The following is a 10,568-nucleotide window of genomic DNA, read 5'->3' as shown; positions in this document are numbered from 1 at the left end:
GGGACTTGCTGGTGCTGTGTATTTTCAGGTTCCTGATAAAGGTCATGGAGTTACAACTTCCAGGGAGTGGAGCATCATACTAATCTCTAGTATGAGATAAAGCTTGGAACACCTGGTGAGTATTATCATGAGGATCACAGGCCAACTCATTTTCTTGATTTCAGTAAGCTGAAGAGGGAGGCAATTTGGCTAAGGAGTGAGGATGATCTAGAGGATAGGTTTACCTAATCCTGTGAAATTGTGCTGAATTTTTGGATGCCCCTTTTTTTTCTTTCTTGTACTGTAATTGGAATATTTGTTGATTCCAGTTCAATTTGTACCTTCTTCTTCTTGATTACTAAACCTTTTTCCCTTGTGATATTTCCTTTATTGAGATTTTCGATTTAGTCCCATAAAACAGTTGTAAAAGAGAAGAAAAACAAAAATCTTGAAAATATGATACCAAAAGTAAAAACACAAACATTCTTAAACAGACTTAAACTTAGAAACTAAACAACTCTCTTGTCCTTTCTAATCTTTATTCTTTTCTCTTCTTCATGTCCAACTTTTAATTATCTTGACCACAGCTTATAATTGATCCTTTTTTTCTTCTTTCAAGTTTTCTTTTATTCTCTTTCTCTTCTCAAGAAAGCTCTGATTCTTCACATTTTTTCCATTTCTTTAATCATATAAGTAAATACGTAGAAATATGATATAACCCTTTCTAATATCATCTTCTCTTGTTATATTCAAACATCCCTCCATCCTCATCCTCCTCCTCATCATCATCAGCAGCAGCAACAACATTTTTAACTTGGCATTTGTGTTTTATTAATTCAAGACAACCCCACAGAAGAAAAAGAGGCAACCAAGAAAACTGAAACAGACTAGTTTCTAGCAGCAACTTAGAAGAGATGAATACTCGTAGAGTTTTTCATTGCGTCATTTTCCTCCTCCTCCTGGGTCTCTCTTATTCAGGTTTAGTAGAATATTTGTATAACTGGTTTCAGTGCATATGTTTAATTCTTGTTACTTTCTTGCAAAAATGGAGCCAAAATGATTAGACTAATTTTTATTTTATGGAATTATAGGTGCAAGTAAAACAGAGAAGAATCATGAAGGAAAAGCACATATACAAATCTCTTCTCATAGAAAACTCGTGGAAGATGAAAGAAATGTAGTGTTGAGTAGAACAATAAGGGATCAAACTACAGTCCCTGTGATTAATCCCATTAACTCACCCACAGTAACACCTATTACAGGCCCATTTGTATCTCCACCTACATCAACCTTGACCCCTCTTACTCCAATTTTCCCTCTCCAACCCCCACCAACTATAACACCTCCAACTCCGTTTTTACTTCTGCCACCACCAACTACCATAACTGATCCCACGATTTCTCCCCCATTTCCTCCCTCAGGTGGTGGCGGCGGCGGCGCTGTTGGTGATGGTGGTGGCAATGGAGGTGCCGGAGGAGGTGGCGGTGGTAATGGAGGTGGTCTTGGTGGTGGTGGCAATGGAGGTGCCGGTGTTGGTGGAGGTGGTTCAGGAACATGGTGTGTTGCAAGTCAATCAGCTTCACAGACGGCTTTGCAGGTCGCTCTTGATTATGCTTGTGGATTCGGTGGTGCAGATTGTTCGAAAATTCAACAAGGAGGAAGTTGTTACAACCCAAATACACTTCGGGATCACGCATCTTTTGCATTTAATAGCTACTACCAGAAGAATCCTGCGCCAACTAGCTGCAGTTTTGGAGGGACTGCCATGACAACCACTACAGACCCAAGTAAGATTGATCCTGATTATGGATTTTTTCCTTTCTATTACAATATTATTTAGTAAGGTCTAAGCACATGACCAGTTACTATTTCCAACCCTGTCGTATTCGGCCTTGACTAGTTTTCATTTTATTTTATTTTATTTTTGCTGATAAAACGTAGCAGTCCAGAATTTAATATGAACATTCATATCTAGGTTCCGTAATTTAGACCTGAAAAAACCCCTGAGGCCATACATTCATCGATTATTATGGCAAGTTGATATGTCTCTTGTGGAGAATTCGGTATTGTTGGGAGTTTTTGAAAAACGCTTGTGATATACTGTAGATATAATAAAATAGCTAGACGTATGATAAACTATAATATGTAAAATATTGCTAAAAAAAGCTTATAAACTATAAATTATGTTTCGTAAATTGTCACGTTGAAGCAATCAAACGATATAAATAGTTTATTATTCTTATTTAAATTTTAAATTTTAGTTCAGTTTTACTTTAAAATGCTTACATTATTATTATTATTATGAAGACGAGATTTTATTGATTGAACTAAAAATATTTTACAAGAAACTGGTTGATAGCCTAACAAATATTTAGTTAATAAAAGTTTGACGTAATGTATCTGAATAATTATTTTTTTTGGTTAACTTTTTGCAGGTTCTGGGACGTGCAAATTTCCATCATCTAGGTAAAAGATACTTGACATTTATTCTTCAGTTTTGTATGCTTGATAAGAGGAGTAAGTGTGTAGACTGATATGTTTGTTATATTATTTTAGCTCCAGTCCATCCATCGTCAACACTCCGACCCCTCCTGGACCAACCCCAACCGTTCCAACAGGCGGCTTTGGAACAGATCTAACTCCACCAGTTGGATTTGGATCAGATCCGACCGGATCAACAGGTTTTGGATTAGAACCTCCTGGATCATCATCAGATAACAACTCTGCCACAGCCTCAACGCCACATAGCTACAGTCACTTTGCTTTCATGTACCTTCCTCTGTCATTATTCTTCATACTGAATATCTGAAGACAGAAAATTTGTTGTTGCCTTTTGTTACCTCACTACATTTGAATGACGACTCCTTTTATAACAAAATATAAGATGAAGAAGTCTAAGAGAAGCAACGACAGAAAAAGTATCATCTTCTCCTGCAGAAACAACTGGTGACAAATATATGGCATTCTTGGACTGAATCCTTGGAATGCAATAGAGTGGAGACCACCAATGGATGAAGAGGATATAAAACACTATTAGGAAGGATAAAAGCCCATTTAATATGGGCCTTAGATAAATTTTTTTTATAGTTCTATATGTTAATGTAAAGGTAAATATTTATAAATAGTTAGTTATATTCTTTGTACTGTAAAAACACAACCAGTCATCTTTATGAGAAAAGGTTGTCGAAGTCTAAAATTATTGGTCAATAGTTTGATCAGTAGAACTTTTAAATTAAATTAAATTAACAGACCGAGTTAAATGGGTCAATCTTGCTGAAAGAAATTTGTTGTAAAATAACACTGTAGTCTGTTAACTTAAATGGTTTACTTAACCAAATGTATTATAGGTGAAGGAGATACAACATGCCCGTTGAATTTGAACCCGATACCTAATTAAACTTGACTAGGTTTTTATCGATATACCATATCCAATTGAACAAAACTAATGTTTTAACAAAAATAAATAAATTAATATCTACCTCATCCTTTATATGGAGGCAAGAAATCTGTTGACAAATGCCTTAGTCATTTCCACATTATTTCACATTTTCGGCGCTATTTTTTCCCACAAAATCCGAAAGGCAAGGCATTTAAAGTTAAATTTTGGTATGTTAACGAAAGTTGAAACATAACATGAGATCATGTAACACAAATTGGAATAAAGTTTTCCCTGAAAAAATATATAGTGTAGACCTCCTTATTACATTCCTACTTTCTTGTACGAGTTAAATGTTCCAAAACTGGTAGATCAACTTAGATCACCTGGTTCAGGAATAAGGGTACATGGTCCAAGTCAAATAGTCTGAGACTGGGTCAGTTTAAGTCAAAGATGATCTGCAATGAGGCAGAGTTTGGATCAGGGGAGGATCTACATATATACTAACCTAGATTTGTTTTTCTAAAATAGGTTGTTGTACTTAGCCCACTCCAATGCAAACCTAGCCGAAATTGTTGTCAATACAGGGTAAAAAACTATAAGTATGCACAAATTTGTTCCAACTTTCAAGCCACCCCTGATTCCAAATTCTAATTCCGCCCCTGGTTTGGATGTTATTAAATAGGTTTTAATTAGATTGAGTTGAGTGCAGTCTCGTTTATGTTTATTCAATACACAAGGTAGATAGCCACATACAACACCACAGTTGAATAACACTGATTTAACTTTATTGCTATAGGGGAATGCTACACTGACCGGCGAATTCTCCCGATACACGCAGCTCTGGATCCCCACAGAGGAATTATAGGGGTGGGTTTTGGGACCCACTATTTTATGTGTTGCGTGAGAAACTTGGGGGGAAATTTTTCGAGACGTTTATCATTTCCGATTGTTATGGGAACTGGGCCGGCTTATTTAAGTGGAGGTGTACGAGTTGCGGGTCCAAGAATCATTTGAGGAAGTTAGAGTTCTTGGGTTCAGGAAAGGTATCTTCTCGAATCTCGATACATATGATGGTCAGTATTAAGTAACTTCCTTTCCAACTTTAATATACTAAAAGACCTGAGACGTAAGTTTATTGGATTTTAATCCTGCCACTGAGCGACAGTTCTTTTTGGTTATAGTTTAGCAATCCTTTCATACAATTCATTTATGAGACCCTACTGAAGTAGTTTTTTTTTTCTAAAAAAAAAAAGGAAGGATATACTAAAAAGGAAAAAGGTATTTATAGGATTTACAGAAGATCACAGGATCTCTAGAAAAACATCAGAGAATAAGAAAAAGTTCATATTATATAAAAACTATAGTGTCCCATTGAGACAAGACTTCGGAGAACTCCACAAGCAAATACTTTGAATGATCAACATCTTGATATCTTCAAAAGATTTATTTCTTCCTCCAGGAATTCCCATATTAGTTTCGACCATTTGCAATGAATAAAAAGATGTTTTAGGTCTTCCTCCTCCTCATTACAGAGAACACACACATAGTTGATGGAATCTGAACTCTTCTTCTTCTAAGAATACATCTTGTAGGTAAAGATTCGCGCAGGGATGCCCAAGTCAGGAACATCACTTTTGGTGGGATGATCTTGTTCTCCAGAAGACCTGCAAAATCCGCAATCCCTGTATTATCAATGATCTTTTCATACGATATCTTTGAAGTATACTCTCCCATGAATTTCCAACTAGCTATGAATTGTATGCCCAACCTAATAGCCCTATATGAGCTATTATCCATGCTTAAAAACTTTAAAGCGTAACAGAAAATTGCACTACTGAAGAAGTTCGAAAGCATGATGTGCGCTCACAGGGAAAGCAAACAGTGTTATAACTGATTTGGAAGTAAGATCTGCTGTAACACCATGTTTACTGAATTTTTGCATCATTGTATTTGTTATACTAGTTCAATCTGATTCCAATGCCTAATGTCGTGATTATGTTTATTTGATTGGCTAGACTTTTCTTCTTGGAGTTGTGGCAAAACTAGGAGCTACTGTAGTGACTTTGAATTGCGATCCATATTAGCATGTGAAAACATTGTGTAAAATGATAAAATCTTGTCTCTGGAAAAACTTGGTTGCTTTGAATTGTACTTACTAGTAAATACCCGTTCTCAAATGTACATCACCGACGCAAGAGTTACTTGTCAGGTTGGTCTAAGACGGATTTAATGAATCTTTTCAAGCAACAACCTTTTTTTTTGTAATATGCTTTTGCACTTACATTTCCGTTTTTTAAAACCTGGCTAGTTTGGGGCCCAGTGTGATTATTTGGGGCCTATGACTACAAGACAAAAACGAATATTTTCAAGTAAAATGGATAACCCCTTATCCAACTATTTCACTAAATGGCAAAACTACCTCTGATTAATAAATGCTAATTTGGGTGATTAAATGATGTTTAATCAAGTTAACCCTGAAATCAACTACCATTAACTCATCATCAAAATTTGAAAAAAAATTATTTATTTTTTAAGAAACTCGAACCAGAATCGGTTGATGTTAGTGCAGTTGTAAACCGATTCTGGGTTGAGTCTTTTCAAATGACGAAGTAAACCCAGAATCGAGTTTTTTCAATACTCACATAAACCGATTTTTGAAATTGGTGTTTATGGATGTCCACATAATCCTATTATACCTTACTTTCAGAAAAAAAATATTAATTACATAGTTTAGGAAATTAGCGCATTGCATATATAGGATTCAATATGTGAACTCTAGAATTTGACACATCAAATGTTCGTCAATGAACCTCCGAGCACGTCGGTACAACGTCGTATATTCTTTGTGGTGAATGAACTTAGTTTCCCCATTACGAATTATACGTAGCCCATTGAAACGTTCCAGCTGAAATTCAATGAATTCTTGAATGTTAGTATGCGAACTTTTAACGATGACATAAGTGTAAATATTATCGGATTACTCACTTTTTCCCTAAGAGGAGTTTGTGGATGATGTTGGTACACCATATTTCTAACTTTAACATACTTTTGTATTGCACTTTTTATGTAGTTGAATCGAAATGCCAAGTTTCTCCATTTGTGGTTATTGTGATTCGAGGTACGCCCATAAAAGAACTCTTTAACTCCCTTCCAAAACATTGAATAGATTTCATTCGGGCGTTCACGGAACGTATTAGCAAACGATTTAACGAGACACAAATTTTCATAGGATTCCCATTTCACGAGCTGTATATCTTCTTCTATACCCCATTCCATTTTCTATGTTAAGTGTGTGATGTGGGAGTGGCTCAAAGAGGTTGTTCTTATATAGATAAAGACTCAACAACTATTTTTTTCGAATTCATTTCACACAATCGGATTTTAGGGATGTCCACATAGACCAATTGTTTCCTTGCAAAATCATATAAAATATGCCTCTCAATCATCAGTTTTTAATATTGCACATGTAATCCGATTCTTTGGGAAAAAAGTTACAAAAAAACTGCCACTTTTCCTTGCAAGAATCGGATTACATGTGATGTCCACATAGACCGATTATGAAGGTTGCCAAAATCTGCCTCTAAAAAATCGGTTTTTAGTATTTCACTTGTAATCTGATTCTTATCAAAAAAAATATACAGAAAAATTATCACTTTTCCTCACAAGAATCGGATTACATGAAATGCCCACATAGACCGATTCTTAAGGTTATCAAAACTCTGGATTACTTTATTTTCTCAGAATAGGACTTTAAAAGTATCTGTATAAACCGGTTCTGAACACTTACAAACCAGGTGAATGATAGTTCCATAATCGGTCTATGTTGTGCACCCAAAAAATCCGATTCTGAAATTGTACCCCCGGAGAATTGTTAGAATCGGATTTTATATAGGTAAATGTAAACCGATTCTGATTGAAAAACTGCCAGAATCCTGCATTTTTTGCACACACACATTGTAGTTGATTCTTTTGTCGCGTATTAGGCAAACACAAACAATTTTTAAAAGAAACCAGATTCAATCATTCATAAACTAGGTATCTAACCAAACATAATTGGACAATAAGTTTAAGACATAAGTTTTTACTCCATAATTATCCATAGGTAACATAAGTTTGAAATCATCCATTCATCAACATCTTCATCACCACCAACATCCCCACGAGGACCACGTCCACGACCACCTCATCCTCGTTTAGCAGGTTGGGAACTGCTCGATTCACCTTGAGTCTTCCTTTTTGGCGGTGACTTTATTTCTCTTTTTCTTTGGCTCCTCCACCACCGCTTCCCCGAACTTTTTCTACATCTTCGAGACTGTTCAATTTATCAATCAACTTTTCATTGGCCTTAACATTTTCCCTTCCCTGATATCTAGCCTTTCTAGGGTTATCAAGTGCCCGACTCGTATTCTCTGTTTCTATTTTAAACAACAAACATATAAAAAATCATGCTAAAACCATTAACAATACCGTAATTGAGTAACAATATGCATCAGGTATTCGAAAGTTGTATCTTTGTTCTCTATCAGGGGCCTCTCATCTACTCGTATCACTGGAGTATGCGAAACATTGAGGTACCACGACATGTAACCCAGAATTATCTCATCATCTATTTTCGAATGACCGTCCATAACATGTTTTTTGTACCTTCTCTTATCCCAATATTCACATGATGGTAAAGGGTGGTGAACAATATCAATATTATTATCCAATGACTCGCTTTTTTCTCATCGATATTAAACTTCTTGTGCTCATTTGGGATTTTTTGTACGTATCTGCATTGTCTTGCGACCCTCGTCGAGTTGTACATCACACACCCTCTTCGGTGAAACAAAGGCCCAAAATAACGGTCTTGCTCGACGCACCCAACCATCTTTCCTCTTTCTTTAGCCAAACCGTTCTTGTAAGGGTCAAAGACAACATCTTCAAGTTGTCCAACTGGCGTCTCAACTTCAGATATTCCTCTTTTTGAGACTTCGGTTTACTGTTGTAGGTGTACATGTCTCCACAACAGTTACCGTCCCATTGCTTGTTCACAAAATCCCTTTCAGCAATATTGGGAAATGCAAATATATCCACGCCTGCAGAAAAGCCATGTTACCTTCGAATTGGTTCCTTTGAGCCCTAGAAACCTTTCTCAACTCGTTCAACGAGTGTGCAAGGATGGCAGACCCTCAAGAGTATTCGTGAATCTTGTCAAATGGTTGCAACATCTGAATAAAGTTGGCGCTCACACGGGTATTTTACATGGAAACGGATACTTTGCATCTTCCGTTTGGCGAAATGACGATAACTCAAAATGATGCGAAGTTCATTACCAGGATAAGCATAGAAGGTAAAGCTGTGAAGCACGAAAATATACGCATTGGCCGTAGAAAATATACGTTCCTTGGTCACCTCTTTTCCATAAACGTCGGGGAGGATAACAGCTCCCAGGATGTAGAGGACATACGCATTGGCCGTAGCAAATATACGTTCCTTGGTCACCTCTTTTCCCTCAGCACGAAGCTTCTTTGTTCCCATGGAGTTGTACCTCAATCATGCGAGACTGAATATCCTCTTCTTTGCTTGGCCTACTAGCATCTCTGACTTGGTCTTCTTCTCATCCCATTGGAACACATTCTTAGTGAACTCGTAAATCTTGTCCCACTCAAGCTCTTGCGTATAGTTTTCGTGCTTCACAGCTTTACCTTCTATGCTTAGCCTGGTAATGAACTTCGCATCATTTTGAGTTATCGCCATTTCGCCAAACGGAAGATGCAAAGTATCCGTTTCCATGTAAAATACCTGACTTGGTCTTCTTCTCATCCCATTGGAACACATTCTTAGTGAACTCGTAAATCTTGTCCCACTTAAGATCTTGCGCATAGTTTTCGTGCTTCACGGCTTTACCTTCTATGCTTAGCCCGGTAATGAACTTCTCATCATTTTGAGTTATCGCCATTTCGCCAAACGGAAGATGCAAAGTATCCGTTTCCCTATAAAATATCTTGGCAAAAGCGGAACAAAGAGGTTTATCGTAACCAAGAACCAAATTGTCGATCGCATGCAATAACCCCATAGATTTGACTATCTCGATTACTTCCTCAACTTCTCCAACGGTTGATTCTAGTGCTTCCAGTGGATAATTCTTCATCATACTCACTGACGTTCTTGGATTCATACAACGAACGACATCCTTGTGATCCTACAAAACAAATCTGATTGATAATAATTAAAACACTACACGGATAATAAGTTTTGTGTTACATAGTATAAGGTTTAGGTAGTACTATGGTATGGTAGACGACAACGACCCAAATCTCTTTATACCCCCTATAACAACTTTTCTCCATCATCGGGTAACCCGTAAACGGTATTATTATGGCCGCGAGGAAACATCTTCGACGGGTCGGGCATGTGGTCCCCTTTCTTCTTCTTTGGACCATCATTCTTACCATCTGTCTTACCTTGTTCTTGAGCGTCTCCTCCTTGAACTTGTTGTTGAACTTCTTCTTCTTGGATTGTTCTTAAACTTCTCCTCCTTGAACTTGTTCTTGAAATTCTCCTATCTCTTCACCAACTTTATTCTCACTTTATTCTTCATCACCTTCATTCTCACTTTATTCTTCATCACCTTCATTCTCATTTTCTTCTTCATCAACTTTCTTGCCACCACTTTCTTCTTCATTGACCTCCTTACCACCACTTTTTTCATCATTGACCTCCTCACTTTCTCCTTCAACAACTTCTCTATCACCACCTCCTTCTTCAGTAGGTGTAGAAAAATCAGATTCTTCTTGTGTTGGTTGCTCCGTTTGGGGCGGTGGGTCATTGATGCAGATACCTTTGGATTTACTCCCCAAGCCCCTTAGGTGGGGAAGCATTCAAATTTTGACCACCCTCTCGACGAGGTCCCGAACTTTGAGGAGAATCAAAGTCATTTTTCCTCTTATATTTGTTTTCGGCTTGCCGTGGTTGCTTGCTCTTGTTTGGCCTGTAGAATACGGAGATAAGCGACAAACAACAATGGAATTCAATGCATATTTTTGAATTCTAGGTACACAATCGATTTACTCGATACAAATTTAAAATATGATTTCTAACATAACACATAGATAATCGGTTTATATAAGTGCTCATGTAATCTGATTCTAACAAAAAAAAAAGATACAAAAAATTGGGCATTTTTTCTTACAACAATCGGTTTACTCGATACACATATAAAATCCGA

General features: G+C 36.9%; 1 protein-coding gene across 1 annotated transcript; it reads left to right on the top strand.

Moving 5' to 3' along the window:
* The first annotated feature begins 722 nt into the window (after positions 1–722).
* On the top strand, positions 723–3,152 carry LOC113341094 (aspartate, glycine, lysine and serine-rich protein-like). Its single transcript, XM_026586119.1, has 4 exons — positions 723–957; positions 1,071–1,766; positions 2,415–2,445; positions 2,536–3,152. Exons 1-4 carry the CDS (start codon positions 894–896, stop codon positions 2,786–2,788), a joined length of 1,044 nt encoding a protein of 347 aa, XP_026441904.1. The 5' UTR covers positions 723–893; the 3' UTR covers positions 2,789–3,152.
* Positions 3,153–10,568: the final 7,416 nt, after the last annotated feature.

The sequence above is a fragment of the Papaver somniferum genome, unplaced genomic scaffold, assembly GCF_003573695.1.
Source record: "Papaver somniferum cultivar HN1 unplaced genomic scaffold, ASM357369v1 unplaced-scaffold_24, whole genome shotgun sequence".
Taxonomy (NCBI): domain Eukaryota; kingdom Viridiplantae; phylum Streptophyta; class Magnoliopsida; order Ranunculales; family Papaveraceae; genus Papaver; species Papaver somniferum.
The sequence above is the reverse complement of the archived record's forward strand: the minus strand, read 5'-3'. Positions and strand labels throughout refer to the sequence as shown.